This window comes from Euphorbia lathyris, chromosome 1 (assembly GCF_963576675.1).
Source record: "Euphorbia lathyris chromosome 1, ddEupLath1.1, whole genome shotgun sequence".
Lineage (NCBI taxonomy): Eukaryota > Viridiplantae > Streptophyta > Magnoliopsida > Malpighiales > Euphorbiaceae > Euphorbia > Euphorbia lathyris.
In genome coordinates, this window is record NC_088910.1 from 73,433,499 (window position 1) to 73,452,600 (window position 19,102).

The window sequence follows — 19,102 nt, forward strand, 5'->3', positions numbered from 1 at the left end:
TTGCTCAGAAAGTCTCCATGGACCCCCGTCAAGGATCAAACTATTACAACAATCACACTCAATCTCGTGAATCACAAACCAAGTGGGCATGGGGGATACTGAGCCCCGATATACGGGCACACGTTCACCTATCAACATGCCACACGTAACACGACCCGCTCCAAAGCTTATAAACACATATCATAGCTTGATCACATTTTAAATAGAGTAAGACACCTCCCAAGGCATGCTACTTCATTCATTCACCAAGTTTACATTATAGCTTTGATTTACTGTTGTAATCATCTTCAAGTATTCCCACAAATTTGACTTAACAACAGAGCGGGTTAGCCGGCCTCCGACCTTTTAACATTGTTTTTGTCTTATTGTAGGTTTACAAATGAACTTGTAGGATTAAACCACATCACTTGCTTAACAATAACTCACGTGGATTTGACACGAGTTCTTACAGGATTTATTAGTTTATATGTAGCACATATAAAAAAATCTAGATGGTTAGCACAAATTCCAAATAAGAAAATAAATATCTAAATATAAAAAGTGGAGAGATAAAAATAAAGAAAAAGGATTCCATTATGTATGAGAGAGGAATCGTGGAGGGGTGGTTGCCGTTAGATTGTGTATTGTATTTGTATATATAGAATGATTATGGTTTTTGTTAGATGAATGATGGGATAGGATAGATGCTTATTTTGTGAGACGGGTAAAATGGGTTTGTCTTGCTTCGTTTTGAGAAAGAAACCATGAAGACGAAATCCCATTTCTGTTCTTCCAAATGCTGTCAATCATTTATAAGTCTCAAGGTCATACCTTTTTTCTTTCTCTTTCTGAAATTTCGTTACGATTGGGTTCTGAGTTTTCCAATATTCGTTTGTGCTTTTGCTTGATGAAGGAAATTTCATCCTAACCTTGTTTGGTTTTGCATACATTTTCATTCTGATGCAGTTTTACAACTATTTAGCCAAGATTTGTTTATAGTTATTTTGATTTTGAGATGAAGCAGAGGCAGTAGGCTACTTTTATTTTCTAAAATTGTATTGTAAATATTATGTATGCAAATTCAATTCAAGGATGGGGGTAAACCCTTGTTCAAGCCTTAGCCAAGATAATAAGATGGATTTAGATTTTAGGTCAGAGTGTAGGATTTGCCACGATGAGGACCAACACACAAATATGGAAGCGCCATGCTCCTGTTGTGGCAGCTTGAAGGTCAGTTGCACAAATCATTATTCTTCCTAAATTGTAATTGGGATTGTGTTTTATTTATGTATCCATGCCTTTTGTTTCTTAATATGTTACAGTATGCTCATCGTAAATGTGTCCAATTGTGGTGTAATGAGAAGGGCAATACTGTCTGTGAGATCTGTCAGTAGGTGGACCTTTATATTCCTTTTTGTTTGTTTTCCTATCAATCAATATTACTAGAAATTATTGTATCAATTACAATTACAGGAATTTCGGCCTGGATATACATCCCCGCCTCTTTTGTTTCACTATGGTGGCATTCCTATGAATTTCAGGTATTTACTCTTAATCTGTTCTGTTCAACCTAGGTTAATTTTTGGTTGATTAAATGTGGTCTGTCTGTCTTTCAGAGGAAATTGGGAGATACGGGATTTCCATAATCCAGGACTAATTGCCATGGTTTCTGCAGATAGTGAATTTCTAGACTCTGACTTGGATGATGAGTATTCAGCTCCCTCTCCTAGAAGCCTGATGTGCTGTCGCATTGTTGCTATTATTGTACGCATCTTTCTTTGTTTATTGATTTAATTCTAGCATGGTTATGGTATCTGAACTGTCCTAGTGCCTATTTGCAGTTCATGATTCTTCTTGTTTTACGCCATACTCTTCCAATTGTCATTACTGGACCCGGATATTATTCAGCAACTTTAATCACAGTGAGCCTACTTTCTGCATTATTGTTTTTCACACACGCCAAAAAAGGATTAATATGCATTCTTTCTAATTGCAGTTACTGATATTGAGGACTGTTGGAATTCTTTTGCCCATTTATGTGATGGTCAAAGCATTCACTTCCATCCAGCGTCGCCAGGTAAAGATTCTACTGAGTTATATGTTCATTTTTTATTCATTGCTTGCTGATATTGTATCCATTAGGATCCTCCTGGCTTCTCGGTTGCAACATCATCCGATCAAGAGAATGAGTTACCGCAGCTGCTGCCTCAGTCACGCTTCATTCGCATTCACTAATTGTTAGAAAAATGTACAGAAAAGGATATCATATGTACAGTTTAGCTATCAAACAGCATTAAGAAATTGAAGCAGGGGAAACTATTTTATAGTTAACTTAAATTAGCCACCGTTCATGTGATTATATTTTTCTCCAACCTCTGCTTAGTTAATACGTTCATGGAACACAATGTTAGATGCAATATGAAGTATTGTTTGATTATCGCATCAAAAAAATTCATGGAGTAGTGATCTTCAATTGAAGGTTAGATAAGAGATCGTGAATCCATATAATTTCACAAACCAATTGAGACATTACTCGATACTCAGATTATGCACTAGAGCGAGATACAACATGTTGCTTATAGATCTTCTCTTAGAAACTTAAAACACAAATGACAATATATAATGGAAATACTCTTGTATTCTTATATATTAAGAGAAAACTAAGAATAAAAGATAGAGTGGATAGAGCTAACTCTCTCATCCCACAATATATTGTTATCTACTATGGGAAAACTAATACTAAGGGAAAACTAAGAATAAAAGATAGAGTGGATAGAGCTAACCCTCTCATCCCATAGGAGGAATCTCCTTCTCTACTTCCATTGCTAAAGGCAACTCACAATAACAAAAACAGTCATGCTCTTCCTTCTTTATACTACCCCTTAAATATTAATGACTCATACCCTAAATACTAGTAGTAATGTCTTATACACAAAATGCCCCTTCCCCTACTAATGGGTTTGGCAATTCTCTATCATTACCCACCCGTTCAACACAATCTTGTCCTCAAGACCGGAGTCAAGAACTATTTGTTGAATGTAGATTTGTCCCTCCAAAAAACATATTCCAATCTTGTAGTCTTCCATGTAATCAACTATTGATTAATATATTACCTGGCAACATGTTCCATATAACCTTCGGCAGATGCTACAATTGTAGGAAGGTTAGCGTGTTTCGATTCTTTGCAATTAAAAGAAATGTTATGCCTGCCAAATTGTAGGCCTTTCATTTCCAACTGAATCATGTGGACAAGATAGACACTAATCAGTCTGAAATTAATTGGATTGTTAGACTGTTGTGGAGCTAGCATCCACGATAATTTTCTCCCCATAGTGATTCTTATTAGATTCTAATTGATTTGCCGAGATCCAACTGTAAGTTTCATCCATCCACCTCTCTAGTGTTTGAATTATTGCAAAAACTGGCCATGCCCAATTTACTGACATCAAGGCAGTGGGAATTCTGCTTGAAATTTCGTAACCATCCACTAAGCATGAAACATTACTAGAGTAGAATAGTCTGCTATTCTACTTCCCGATATGTCTATCATCAGTTGTGATCTTATTGTGACTCTAGGAGCTGGACGCTCCATATTATGCTGCAATGTTTGTCATGTAATTGGATCAAACAACCATAATTCTCTTCGAATTTCAGATCTTTTCGGATATCTGAATAGTTCTTTATGGATGCCAAACCTATCAATTGATCTGGAAAGATCTGTCGTTGATTCAATATTTCGGGCGGGTGGACGATTTGTGACTCTTGAAGGCATATAGGAGGAGAAGATGGGCTTATAGACTCGATTGTTTTTTAATTAATAGGCACGTGTAAGTCTTGTTTAAAGGAAAGATGACAAAGACACCCTTTAGCAATAAAGGAGAATGTGTAGCAGACACTCTTGGACTAATACATTCAGATGTATGTAGTCGTATTGCAACACAAGCAAGAGAAAGGTTCAGTTACTTCATTAGCTTCATAAGATGATCATATCGGACATGGATACATCTGCTTGATGAAGCATAAGTCAGAAGCTTTTGAGAAAGTTCAAATGTTTCAAGAACGAAGTAAGAAAAATAAATAAGAAAGCATATTGCTTCGATCAGATCGTTGTGGAGAATATCTTTCTTACTGAATTATCTAGATGAACATGGCAGATGCTCACAATGAACTCCACCGTATACACTGCAGCACACCAATGTATGTAAAAGGAGAAATCGTACTCTATTAGATATGGTACGATCTATAATGAGCACAACCTATTTTCCAAAGATGTTCTAGGGCTACGCCTTAGAAACTGCCTTATTTACCTTGAACCGAGTATCCACAAAATCCGCCAGTTCTACTCCATTTGAATTGTTCATTTAAAGAAACTCATTTTCTCTTTCATGAGAATTTAGGGGTGTTCAACATATGTTAAATGCATAGCATCAGATTAAGTTAGACCCTAAATCTGATAAATACTTCTTCATTGGATATTCGAAAGGGATAGTAGGATATTACTTCTATCATCCGGATGATCAGAAAGTGATAGTATACAAACACACAATATTTCTAGAGAAAGAGTTTCTTCTGGAAACACAAGTAGGAATCATGATTGAACTTGACGAAGTTCAAGAAGAGGGATCAGCTAAAACAGTGGAAACGATGGTGGAACCCGAATCTGTCTCACAAGATGAGACACTAGTGACACTACTAACTCGAAGGCTGGTCGAGTTCATCAAATCCCAAAGAGATTTGGATTTCTAGTGGGAGATGATAAAATCCCAAAGAGATTTGGATTTCTAGTGGGAGACGACGAAGAGGTTCACATATTAGACGATGAACCTATGACTTATGAGAAGGATTTTATAAGCCCATACATATAAACTAGTGGGAGCTCGTATAAACATGTACATAAAAACTAGTGGGAGCTCGATCGTTTACTTAGTATTATATATCGATGATATTATAATAATGGAAACGACGTAGTTATACTGCAATTGATGAAAATTTTGGTTATCGAATAAAATTCTCCATAATAGACTTAGAAGAAGCAGTTTATATCTTAAGGATTATGATCTATGGAGATAGATTGAGAAGACTGATTGACCTATCCCAGTCTACATACATTGACAAAGTGCTCAAAGCGTTATGCACTAGACCTAACATCACTTTTGCTTTAAGCGTGACAAAGTCGATTATATGTCAATCTGAGTGATGGTCACTGGATTGTTGTCAAGAACATTCTTAAGTACATAAAATGACTAAAGGTATGTTCCGATTATATGGAGATGATAATTTGAAAGTTGGAGTCATCAAACAGATATATATGATTTCACAGAATACAAGTTTATTCTGAAAGAGGTACGGTTAGCTGGAATAGTTCCAAGCTTGGAACCGTAACCGAGCCAAAATTAAATTAGAGTATATATAGCAGCTTCGGAAGCAACTAAAAGGAAGTTTGGAATGGGAGTTCATTAATGAACTAGACGTGGTGCCTGACATTGTTAATGAGATTAACAATAGAGTTGTTGCTCTTACTAAGGACCTGCGGTCTCATAATACGCCCAAACACTATCTCAGACTTACTATCTCTTCGAGAGATAACAACCAGAGTAGATGTGAGAATTAAAAGAGTGCCCATCAAAGGACTATCTTGTAGGTCCATTTAAAGAAGGCCTTATCCCAAAAGGTTCATGATCGGCATGCGAACGCTGGGAATGTTTTTAGAAACAATTGCCTTTAGTCCAAGTGGGAGAATGTTGGAGTTTTATGTGCTATAGACAATTGTTTTAGGATATAAATACTTGTAAATTAATTGTTCATTTAATCATTTGTTTTAATAAGATATAGTATGTTTAAACTATATAAAGGCATTCATTTTTTTTATTAAGAACTAATTAAATTAAAAAGTCTCGTGTGTGACCCATTAGGTTCTTATCACTACTAGCCGTATACAGTCATTGAATTAATTTCCCCAAATTACATTCAACTGATTGTATAACAGAATGAGTGTGCGGACTGTGAATAGCATAACCGTAAATGTTCCCCCATAGTGATAAGAAGACAAGTTGATTCCGTCATTTAACTTTCTGTATTAGGTATAGTATAATTCGACTCTTTATGAACTATATCCTTAAAAGAATCTGTAACTACGGTTTATGTCAAGTTACATATAATGAGACTTTTGTTTTACTTGTTCAAGTAGAATTAACTCTGAATAGATAGGTTAAGTGAAATCTCCATTTCAAATCTTAACTCTATCATCTTGCAATGATTTTAAGTTAATTCTCTACAAATGGCCCATGGATATATCTCCCATTTATAAGGAGTGACGAATGTTCAATCTAATATTAACTATCCCGTAATTATTTTATGTGATATCCAACGCCTGACGCACACACCCCAAGATCATTCGTGTTATGGATCGTGGAATTTAGATGAATGCCTTTATATAGATGTTTATTTGATATATGAGTAAACGTCTATATTTAAAATTATCAAAATAAATTTAGATGTTTATTTTTTTTTTTGAAAGAAAGAATGAATTAATATAAATCGGAAAGAATAACATCGGTAATCATTGGCGGTGGATATGTCCACTCACCAAAATCAGAACTAGAACTAACAACCTTCGCTAAGGAATGGGCTGCTAGGTTCGCTGATCTTCTAACAAAGGAGATCGAAACTAATTTTAGATGTTTATTTGATATATGAATAAACGTGTATATTAAGATTCATTGGTGTTCACATGGACCTTAATGACCAAATGAATTTGATAATTTACTATTAGATCTAGATTTATTAGATCTAAGCATTAAAATACTTTGAATCTCAACCTTAAGATTCTAATAAAAAATCTAACGGTGAATGACTAAATATTACATGTTCATTTAATGATATAAAATAGTAATTAATAACAACTTATCCTTGCGTAAAAAATAAAAAAGACTAACTTATTCTACTATAGTCCGTGTTGCAGCTGATTTTTTCTTGCCTCATCATCTCGGCATCTCCAACCCCAATAGTCCATACAGCACTGATATTTTTTATTTTTATTTCTATTTTTGTATCTGAAAGTTTATCCCTCAATTAGTCGGAAATCCGCATCTCTGTTTCTCTCTCTTTAAAATTCGTTTTCTCTCTGAGAAACTTCGATTCGAGGTACGGAGCTATGGTTTATTCAATCCCGATTTCTTCTTTCTTCCTTTTCTTGATCTATTTCTGTTAATTTCATTTTCTTTCATTTTTTTTATAATTTATTTATCATGTGTGAATTGAGAAATATCGTTTCTATTTTGATCTAGATCTTGTAAATCGGAAGAAAATGAAATTGGTGTTAATTAATGATAGCATAAAAAATCTAATTAACCATGTCATTTTGAATTTTGTTCTATCATGAGAAAGCAAGTGAAGATTTGAGTTAACGTTCAATTTCTGCTGAACCTTTGTTATAACTATTGCTAATTGGCTATTTAATGGGGGGGAATTTCAATTTCTTGGTTTGGATGAAAATGTTGTAGAAGAAAATTATGTCAGACATGGAAAGCGGCAAAGAGCAGGAGCAAGTAGACGGAAATGTCGCTGAGAACAATGCTTCTATGCCCTCATCTAAAGAGGAGGTTCTGGTTTTTCCTTTTGTTCTTTAAATATGATTTATCTGAGAACTGTTGTATGCTAAGGGAGTTTCTTATCTAATTTAAATATGTTAGTAATCAGCGGTTTCTTAAAAAATTTCTTTAGGAAGAAACTGTAAAGAGAAAATATGGAGGAATTATGCCAAAGAAACCTCCACTTATTTCTAAGGTGATATCTCGTTTCTTATAACTCGTGTAATAATCTTGGAAGCTGTGCTATCTTAATCTTTGATAATTATTTCCATGTTAGGACCATGAACGGGCTTACTTTGATTCTGCTGATTGGGCACTTGGAAAGGTATCTTCACTGATCTGTTATTTGCCTACGAAGAAATGCTGGGGACATATCATTTAGATGCTTATCTAATATCATTTGCTATATTATATGTCTTGAACAATAATGACAGCAAGGCGTTGAGAAACCTAAAGGACCACTTGAAGCCCTTCGGCCAAAATTACAGGTACCGAAATTGCATTTCTTGATCCTTATTCTTTCTACATTTTCCGTCCAGATTTTTGAATCTTTACTTTAGCCATTATTTTAATCTATTGTTAGTGGATAATTCACAGTAGATAGTGTTACCACAAATTTTATAGATCGTGCAAATAGTTTTTTATTATAGTTCTGGTTGGTAACATGGCCTGTAAGCCTTTCACCTATGCTATCTGATTAGTGCTACTACATTTAACTCTCCCCTTGCAGCATGTCAGCCATGCTTAGCTTTTAGTTAGGCATATTGAACTAAACCAAACCAAGCACTGATTCTACATGTTTTGCTTGGGTTTAGCAGGCAGTGCGTAAAGTAGTTGATATAAGAATTGGACATCTAATTAACTCATTAGTCTACAATACTTAACACCTTTAGTAAAACAAAACGAGCACCACTTCGATGAACATGAGCGAACTATTTTCGCTGCATCAATTGTTAACAAGTTAGTATATAGAGCTTGTTGTGCTTCATGTTAATGTTTTCAGTTCAGCCATAAGATCCCCTATTATAAGAGCCTAGTTTTATCAGTCAAATTAAATTTTGTGTTATATTCTCCAGCTATAGAAAAATAGGCCACCTTCTCTTATAACATGTATCTGGAGAAGGATGTTAATAGAAATTTCCCAGTTGTGTAATAGCATGATTTTTATTGAAGTACTTAGTAGCCACCCTTTTTAAGGCATAATTGTTTCCAAGTATTGTTTTTAATTTAAGAATACATGTCACCTATGGCTGTTTAGTTTATTACTGTTTTTCATTTTAGCTCCTAAACTGAACTTTGTCACTTACAGATACTCGAAATTTACCAATTTTAATATAGAAAAATCATTTTATTCCAAATGCCTCATTAGTTTTAGTATCTTTCTATTTCTGTTCCATACTCTTAACATATTTTCCTCACTCGTTTGTTTTCTCTCTTAAAATTTCAAACAAAATCAATTGAGCATTAAAAAGCAAAAGAAAATTTTATTCCCTAACAATGCAAATTAGGAAAAGAGATACTAAAAGCTAAATTAAACCCATGAAACTTGAAACATTAATATTCCTCCCTCCCTCCCTTCTGCATTCCTTTCTCTTTCTTCCTCTCTCTCTTAAAAGTTCAAACAAAACCAATTAGGCATTGAAAAGAAAAAGAAAATTTTAGTCCCTATGAATCCAAGTTAGGAAGCAAAATTCTTAAAGGTAAATTGAACCCATGAAACTTGGAAATGTTAAAAGCATAAAGCAAACACAAAAGCTTGTCAACATTTGATAGTATCAATTAAATCAAAACCAAAGCTCATACATGTAGATAGAGAAGAGGGTTTTGGCAGCGAGTCTAGTAAGGTGGAATTGGAGTTGGCTTAAGAGTGAGCTTATGAAAATAGGTATGGTAATTGACATTATTTTCAAGACATAAAGAGAAGGTTAAGGTTTTTGGTTGTCCACATCAGCTTTTATGGCTTGGTTTCCTAAGCCACTTTGATGTTCATAGCTATGACTGAAAAAGGGCATTCTTAGACCTTTTTTGCGTTAAAGCAACAATTTGAGGATCCAATTGGTGATTCAAGAAAAGTTCAGATTTATGCCACTGTAATTGGGACAATTGCCGAAAGTAAACCCAGTAAATGTCATATTGACTAAAGTTATGAAAATAAAATACTCAAAAGCAAATGGGTTCTCTTCTTGAAGCAATTTGAAAAAACAATCAATCCCAAAAGACAATGTATGCTCAAAACAAATGGATTACTAAAAAAACAACGATTTTCGGTGTCACTAAGTTGTTCCTCACAAAGCCGATTACTCAAAGCAAATGGATATTCATTGTGTTCATTTGCTTGTAGAAGTTATGGACCAGCCAATTGAGAGAAAGTGCTACGAATATGTTAGGAGAAATGAAGTCATAAAATAAAGACCTAAGGTTCTGTGAAGAGATATGTAGCCACTACCTGCAATTGGGTCACAGTTGCACCTCTTGAACGGTAAGGTCTAATAGAGATCTCACTACATTTTTCATATACTACATGTGAAATGAGGAGGTGTTGAGATTCACGAGTCTGAAACAACTTGCTCTTTCATTTGCTCATACAGTCCACGAAAATCACTTTATAGGTTCTGCTCTCGTTTGTCCAACAAAGTAATCGTGCAAAGCCAAATGGATAGGTCGTGGAGTAGTAGAATTGGACCCACCCAATCCAAAAATGCCAAATATAATCTCAGATCGAGGTTAGTGGAAATCATAAAAGAACTTGTCACTAGAGACGAAAAGGAAAAGGAGGAGGTTTGCTATAATGGGGTTGTTCCTCTCTGAAATGGGAAGCGAAGAGAAGAGAATTAGTCCTTTTTTAAGGTGTAGGTGTACTAATAACTTTATTAAGATATTTTGAAGTGTAGAAGAAACAAATAGCTTATTTGGCTTGAATGGGGTCCAAAAAAAAACTCATGGTCAAAGAAGGCTAGTCAGCATTTTAACAGAGGGTATCGTGAAGGTTACTCTTTTTTAGCCACAAAAATTGGTAAATTAATGTACAATTGTGTGACAAGGTGAAGTTTAAAGGCTAAAATATGAAAGTGTTAAGTTTGGGGGCTTGCAGCTGAAACCAAAATTTACTGTTGAGAAAACATTTGAAGTTATTTTATTGTCCTATATTTTCAATTGGTTAAGAGCAGAAGATGAGTGTATTCATCGAGGTTTCAACTATTGATCAATCCTGAAATTCTTTTTGGGGTTATCCCTCCGTAACATGAGATATAACTAAAATGAAGATATGTTTGGAAACACAAAATTACTTTGATATGTGAGAAACACAAAATTAATGGAATGTCTTGAGCTCATTACATGATTAAAAACTCCACAGTTTTCCATAATTAATGGAGAAGATTGTCAATGATGAGTACAGAGTTTGGTGTGTATAGTTCACTTGGATGTCAACTAAGATTATGATTCTATTGATGCTTTCAACTTCACACTTGATTTCCTTTTGCTGAAATTTATTTCTGGTCTATGCAAGTGAAGAATGTTCTGTCTGATGTTGGATGCTTGTCTTCCCATTTAATGTGGAAGCATATGTTTTTATGGGGGCGTAAATTTCATTTCTCTGGCCCTCTCTCTGTTTTCTCTCCCAATATTTGAAGGCTTGATGTTATCTCAACTCTAGATTGTAATGGCTCTTTCTGACCTTTTATGTTTTAATAGATTGGTAATGGACCACAATAATTGGTTAGTTTGATATCTTGGATGTATTTATATTTGTACTCATTGACTTTTTCTTGCTGTATCACCTAAAGGAGAAATCACGAGACAGCCTTCCTTGAAAGTAACTAATTTATCTTTGTTGGTTTATTGTATGTGTAGCCTACACAACAGCAGACACGATACCGCAAGTCTCCTTATGCTCCATCGGATGGCGAAGGTGTGTTCACACATGGTTTCGTGATATGCTTGTGTAATTCTTGCAAAGATGCAGAAACTTAACAATAATACCTCTGTCTGGTTGTGCAGATGCAGCAGGTGCTCCATCTGAGGATGCAACTGCAGCAGAATGAGAAATTTCTCTTGGCCTTTTGAACTAGTGAGGAATTCTGATTGCTGTTTAAATACCTAAAATAGGTGGCGAGTGATTTTACTTTGTTCAAGAGAAATAAAGTTTGAATATTGCCAAAAGAAAAAAAAAGAAAAGAGCTGAGTGTACGATTTGTGTAATGGTAGTTGACTTTTAAAAGATTCAGACATCTTTGTCAATCTAATGACATACAATGAGAGGCAATATCAATACATCTCTGTTGGGTTATAAAGAATAAATGGAGCAACCAAATGTCTCTAGGCAACCTCCCTAATAGAGTTATAAGTTAAATAAGTAGAGCTCTAATACTAATGTTGGATTCCAAAAGCATAGCTTACCTTTGCCTATTTAATCGGTTTAGAAATTTCATCATTAATGATTGTGGATGATTTTACACGATCAACATGGACTTTTTGACCTTTGCCTATTCTACACGCTAAGTTCCTAGTAGAATTTTGCATTGGACAACACCAAACCTGTCACACCTTAAAACCTTTGATTTCTATGCTATTGTACAAATGCATATGCCCATAAAACTAATTTTTTCACCAGGGCTTTTAAAGCTATTTACTGAGGACGAAAGGGCATAAATTGTACAATCTTGACACTAAAAGGTTATATATATTTGGTGATGTCATTTTTCATGAAACGCAATTTCCAACAACTGTGACATAAAATTCTCAAGCAAATTTTCAAAAACACAAATTACAGTTTCACTGACTCAACCTCAATTGGAATCAAATATTTTTCCTTTATCTATCCTTCCTCATCGACACATGACATACATGTTGTAACTTTAGAACATCATACAGTCTCCTCTTACACAAAGCCGTTCTTTATCTAATCCTTCTTTTCTTAAACAGACCACTCATAGTCCTGATTGTTGAAACCCAATTTTGATGAAGTTTTGACTATGAAAAAAATTACATTAAGGAATTAGATCCCAAAACAATATTAAAATTTCAAATTAAATAATTGCTTTATGTACTAACAAGTTTGTTAAGTATTGATAATTTAATTAAAGCAATTGACTGCTTCTGAGCCAATTACACAAAAATCGGCAAAAGACCTTTAGCAGAATAAAGACCCAGCTAGAAGTAAGCCCATAGCCAGAAGATAGAAGCCCAACGAAGCTAGGCTCAAGTCCAAACTCATAAGAAGACAACTACATTGTCTTCCCCAAAAGTTTGCCCATTCCGGTAAAACGCAGAAGACAGTAATCTCTGCAACAACAGTCCATCTCTGCCTCTTCTTTCGAATCTGCCCAGATATCTATCATCTTTGCTTTCCCTTTAATGTCTTTCTCATCTGAGGAACTTTCCCATATGTCCACCACCAGCAAATCCGCTATCTGGACTGCTTCGAAATTCATATATGGTAGATCGTGTCCACAAGTACAGGCCCATCCCCATATCTCTTTGAAGTCCTTTAGGAACAAGTTCCTTAGTATCCTTCTAACCCACGAAAGAGAATTTTTAATGATCAAGGCAACTTGGTCCATATCACCCAATTCCCCACGCTATGCGGCATGTTGATACCTCCACCTTTTTAGATACTCTACAAATAGCTCATTCAGATATTGCACCACTGCTTCTACCTCTCTTAGTGAACCTGCGTATGGTACGCACTCTCCGTACTTCTTAAGGAACAACTTTGTCATGGTCCTCCAGTATTTCTTTACCTCCATTGGAAGTTTCATATACCAAAGGAATGGCTCCCGATTAACGAATTAAAAAACAGATCCTTCATTTTGTATGCAAAAATGAAGATTGTACTCCAAAATATGAAATATGGTAAAAGTTGTATGCCACATGTAATTTACTCGAGTTTTACTTGGTAAGGGTTTTAATGAGGCAATAATGCACATCCAATAGAGAGTGTTATGAATAATTATGTAAATAATTATTTAATGGATATTCACCACATTAAATGTATGTTCATCAATAACTAAACATGTACTAATTATTATTATTGATTAAAGATAAGTACAATTAGAATCATTCATTTTATAAGTCTACTAGTATAAATACGACTTATCTCCTCATTTATGCTCTTCTTATTTTCTCAATGTAAGTTTTTCATTATTTTAGTAATATATATAATTTTCATATATATATATATATATATATATATATATATATATATATATATATATATTAATCTATATATAAGTGTTGCTATAATCACATTATAATCCGTAATTTTATAAAAAAAAATGTTTTAAATAAAAAAAAATTTAAAAAGAGCTGAGCATATCAAACGAAAGTAGTATAAAACGTATGAAGTACCTAAGATAATGCATGTGGAGTTCATTAATGTATGAATCTAGGTGAGTTAGTGAGCACTTGGGTTGGGTATCCACACATCTGTTGTTAAACAATTTACAGAAATTTTGTTTCATATTTTTTTTTTATCTTTTTATATTTGTTTTGCTGTTTGAGAATTATTTCCTGTTATTTTGAAAAACCCGTGTTTATCATCTTTCTTTAATAATTTTGGACAGACAGACAGCAGTTTATTCGAGTCAAAATTAAAATATTGCACTACTCCCATCTTTCCTACTCATATACATTCATATAACTTTATATTTGTCGATTATAATATTTATTCGTCATCTTCTACATTAAACTACACATTGACATATAAAAATTGATCTATTGCAGGCTCCATTTATCGTTGAGGAAGTTTTAGTTGCATTGAAACAAACTGATGGGTCGAAAACATCTGATCCCGATAATATGTCTAGTTTATTTTTTAAATCCTATTGGGATGTGGTTGGGGAACAGATTGTTGTTGTAGTCTTAAATGTGCTTAATGGTGGTCCATTTCCCTCATCTTTAAATCATACTTTTGTTACCCTTATCCCGAAGGTTAAGAACCCTGGTACACTAAAAGATCTCCGTCCTATCAGCCTTTACAATGTTGTCTATAAGCTTATTTCCAAAAATTTGTCTAATAGGCTAAAACATTGTTTGCATTCAATTATTCACCCTTCACAAAGTGTTTTTGTTCCGAATCGATTGATTACGGATAATGCCTTAATTGCTTTTGAATTATTCCATTCAATGAAGCATCGAATCAATAGTAAGAAGGGTGTGTGTGCTATGAAGCTGAATATGAGCAAGACATATAATAGAGTGGAGTGGAGCTTTGTAAAAGATATGATGATAGTGATGGATTTTCCAGGTTGTTGGGTTGATTTGATTCAAAGTTGTCTTTCTACAGTTTCCGTTTCTTTCCTTATAAATGGGGTGCCAAAAGGCTATGTAAAGCCGGCTAGAGGTCTTCGATAAGGGGACCCACTTTCACCCTATTTGTTTTTAATCTGTGCAGGACATCTGCTATAACCCGGACTAACTCTCACATGGAGCGAATACATTTACCGGATGGACCTGTTACTCGAGAACGTGCAAAGAAGTTCGAAGAGGAGCTTCAAACATATGTGGTGCAAATGTTAGATATGTCGGAGCAAAATGACACAAATGAAATTCAGGAAGCTCTAACTTTGTCGTACCTCTCGGGTTACTCGGAAAGTGGACACATCAAAGAAACTGAACACGGACTAAACGAAACAGGCGGTGAAATTGATTCAAAAATCACCATATGAATTTCAACCATTTGGATTTGTTGGGAAAATAAAATCAATTCAATATGAATTGATTTAATTATTTCAATGGTCAAAATGACAATTTCAACACAATATGAACCTTATCAATTCCATATGAATTGACTTGGTTTTTCATTATTGGTTTTTCATTGTCTAGAAACATTTATGTAGTATTTTATTTTTATGGTTGACTAAGTTAATTCCTTAATTACCCTTGTACTATTGTTATTGTTTAAGGTACATAAGGGACAATTCTAGTCATGGTTTATTTGTGTTTTATGTATTTAAGGGTGAGCCCTTTCATTTGTAAAAGGCATCTTTTGATTAAATAAAAAAGAGAGTTTGTGAGTGATTTCTCTTGTGTTCTTTAAGGCACTACTTTGAACAGTTCGGGATTAAATCTTTAACTGTTGGAGACTGGGATCGTGTCTTTACAACTTAGTTTTGTAACGGTTCTTTTCTGTCCGACCCTGATTCGTTAGCTTTCCTTGGGTTCAAATCTAGTTGTCGGGTTTTCGAGGCAATGTTCCTCGCGGGTTCGCATCAGTTTGGTATCAGAGTCGAGCTCTAACTTTTTAGATTTTATCTATTCGTAATATTCTTTGACTATTTTATTTTCATTTTTTTATTTTTTTTCTGTTACGAGTAAAAAAAAATTTATTGTCTCAATTTTGAAAGGAAAAAGAAACAAAAAAAAAATTGTTAGTGAAAAAAAAAGAAATAAAAAATTCAAAGCCCAGCATGCACGTACGTGAAGTGAATGAGAAGGTTATATAATATATCTATATATATATATATATATCAAAAAAAAGAAAAGAAATAGCACTACGTAAAACATTAGTAATTAATTTGAATTTCCTTATTTTTTTTCTTCCTCCTTTTAATTTTTGTCACCTATATTCTTTTACTAGTCGTTTTTATCATCGTCGAAAATTTTGGTCATCAGTTTGATTTATCTGCGTCCCTATCATTGTTTAACGTTTTGCTTCTAGTTGTACGATTAAATTTTGGTTTTTGACTGTTGAGTTTTTAAAACTGAATTTGTTCTACTGAGTTCTTTAAAGAACGCTGTAAGAGAAATCGAGCGGTAAAAAGCACAGAGCGGTGAGCATATTAGAGAGAATATCCAAAAAAAAAATTGAGCGAAACACCGAGTGAATCGTGAGTTTTTTTTTTATATATTTTACTTGATCTATTTGAATTTCTTTTGCACAATAATATGGCAAACGATCAAGTGTTAACAATATTGAACCGCTTGAGGGAATGTATGGACATCATGGAGGAAAATCATCGAGTTGCCCTAGAAGCAAATCGAGTTGGTGGAGAAAACCGACGTGACAAAGAAGAAAGATGGAATAGACAGCGGGATGATAATGCGAGAGACGACAGGGGTCTTGGAGATGTAAAACTGATAATTCCCTCGTTCAATGGTAAAAGCGATCCTGAAGCTTACCTAGAATGGGAGAAAAAAATTGAACTCATATTCGACTGCCACAATTATTCAGAGGAGAAGAAGGTGAGAGCATCAGTAATTGAGTTCGCAGATTATGCATTAGTCTGGTGGGATCAACTTGTCACCATGAGAACCAGATGTAGAGAGCCGCAAGTTGACATGTGGGATGAAATGAAAACTATTATGAGAAAGCAGTTTGTCCCTAATGACTACTATGAAGGTTTATATAGAAAATTGCAAGTCCTTCAACAAGGTTCAAAGAGTGTAAAGGCATATTTCAAGGAGATGGAGATAACAATGTTGAGAGACGATGTCGCTGAAGATCGAAGAGCTACTAAGTCTCGGTTTTTAGCTGGTCTTAATCCGGACATAGCTAATATTATCGAGTTGCAACATTGCGTAGACATGGAAGACATGGTACATGCAGCAAAGATAGTACAACGACAACTCAAGGAGATAAAGTATGACAAATCCTACACAGGAGGTTCATCATCTTCTAACTCTAATTGGAAGAACCGGTGGGGTAACCAGGAGAAAGGAAGCAGATTTCCTTCAAAGTTTGACAATGCCAAACACAAGTCAAACTCGGTTGACAAAAATAAGCAGAAGGGAGAAGAGAAACTGAGACCAAGCAAACTTCAGTGTTTCAAATGTTTGGGATTCGATCACATAGCATCCGAATGCACAAATAGATGAGCCATGATCATGAGTGGCGGAGAAGTAGTCACTGACATTGAAAGTGACTATGATGAGGCCGAAGAAGAAGACGAAGACTTTGAGGAGGCGAAAGGCTTCACTAGAGCCAAACGAGGGGAGTCATTAGTCGTCCTACGACTATTGAATTCTCAAATGAAGATTGTCGAGGACAAGATACAACGGGAAAACATCATCACCCTATTCCTAGGTTAGATGATATGTTGGAGAATGTGTGTTGATTGTCGAGTCGTCAACATCATTACGGTAAAATATCGTCACCCTATTCCTAGGTTAGATGATATGTTGGATGAATTACATGGAGCTATTGTGTTTAGTAAAATAGATTTAAAAAGTGGATACCATCAGATTAGGATGAAAGAAGGGGATGAATGGAAAACCACATTTAAAACTAAACACAAATTGTATGAATCGCTCATTATGCCTTTTGGTCTGACCAATGCACCGTCAACTTTTATGCGCTTAATGAATCATGTGTTTGTGGTGGTATACTTTGATAACATATTGGTATATAGTAGGTCTTTAGAAGAGCATTTAGGTCACTTAAGGAGTGTCTTTGATGTGCTTAGAAAAGAACAATTATATGCTAACTTGTCTAAATGTTCCTTTTGCACAGACCAAATTATTTTCCTTGGTTATGTTGTGTCTGCTAAAGGAATTAAAGTAGATGATGATAAGGTTAGGGCAATCCGCGATTGGCCTTCACCTCATAGTGTGTCTGAGGTGCGAAGCTTCCATGGCTTAGCATCATTCTACAGACGATTTGCGAGGGACTTTAGCATTTTAGCTGCTCCCCTCACTAAGGTGATTAAAAAGAAAGTAGGATTTTCATGGGGGATAGAACAGGAGAATGCTTTTAATATCTTGAAGGATAAATTATGTTCTGCTCCTGTACTTGCATTACCTAACTTTGAGAAAGCATTTGAGATTGAATGTTATGCCTCTGGTATAGGTATTGGTGCTGTTTTGAAGCAGGTTAAACGACCAATTTCCTTCTTCAGTGAGAAGTTGAGTGTGGCTTCACTTAATTACCCCACCTATGACAAAGAGTTATACGCTCTAGTGAGGGCGTTGGAAACATGGTAGCATTACCTTTGGCCTAAGGAGTTTGTTATTCATTCTGATCATGATGCCCTAAAACACCTCAAGGGACAGGGTAAGTTGAATAGACGACATGCCCGGTGGATGGAATTCGTTGGGACTTTTCCATATACTATTCAATACAAGCAAGGTAAAGAAAATGTGGTGGCTGATGCACTATCGCACATGTATATTCTTGTAAGTTCCTTGAATACTAAGCTCTTGGGATTTACACATCTTAAGGAGTTGTATAAAGGTGATGTTGATTTTGGTGATATGTATCTTGCATGTGGTAAGTCTGCGGTGGACAAATTCTATTTACTTGATGGCTTTTTATTCCGTGAAAATAGACTATGTGTGCCACAATGTTCATATCGAGAATTGCTTGTTCGGAAAGACCATTGTTAAGCCGAAAATATACCTAAAATATCATTAATATTCACGTCAGTTTTATCATGAAATCATGCTATTTATATCTATTTAGAGTACTTTTACGTCCGAATATGTTTCTTTGATGCAAGGTACCTAAATATTTGGTAAAATCCAAATAAAAGCTAAAACAGATAAAAAAAATGAAGGAAAAGCCCTAAGTTACGAGCCAAAAGTACGAGAAAATTAGC

General features: G+C 34.8%; 2 protein-coding genes across 2 annotated transcripts; both read left to right on the plus strand.

Annotated features, from left to right (window-relative positions):
* Positions 1–1,071: 1,071 nt before the first annotated feature.
* On the plus strand, positions 1,072–2,214 carry LOC136218388 (uncharacterized). The gene is given in 7 exon segments (XM_066005232.1): positions 1,072–1,209; positions 1,302–1,373; positions 1,453–1,520; positions 1,596–1,743; positions 1,821–1,901; positions 1,976–2,056; positions 2,122–2,214. Coding segments are annotated over 7 exon segments (681 nt in total).
* A 4,753-nt stretch (positions 2,215–6,967) lies between these two features.
* On the plus strand, positions 6,968–11,840 carry LOC136202028 (uncharacterized). Its single transcript, XM_065992478.1, has 7 exons — positions 6,968–7,122; positions 7,482–7,580; positions 7,702–7,764; positions 7,846–7,893; positions 8,003–8,056; positions 11,421–11,478; positions 11,568–11,840. The coding sequence occupies exons 2-7, from the start codon at positions 7,491–7,493 to the stop codon at positions 11,609–11,611; spliced, it is 357 nt and encodes a 118-aa protein (XP_065848550.1). The 5' UTR covers positions 6,968–7,122; positions 7,482–7,490; the 3' UTR covers positions 11,612–11,840.
* Positions 11,841–19,102: the final 7,262 nt, after the last annotated feature.

Excerpts from the sequence above, each read along its gene's own strand:
- LOC136202028 (XM_065992478.1), top strand. The coding sequence starts at position 7,491 with ATGTCAGACATGGAAAGCGGCAAAGAGCAGGAGCAAGTAGACGGAAAT. Across the intron at positions 7,765-7,845 it reads AACCTCCACTTATTTCTAAG|GACCATGAACGGGCTTACTT; the intron begins GTGATATCTCGT and ends TTTCCATGTTAG. Across the intron at positions 7,894-8,002 it reads CTGATTGGGCACTTGGAAAG|CAAGGCGTTGAGAAACCTAA; the intron begins GTATCTTCACTG and ends CAATAATGACAG.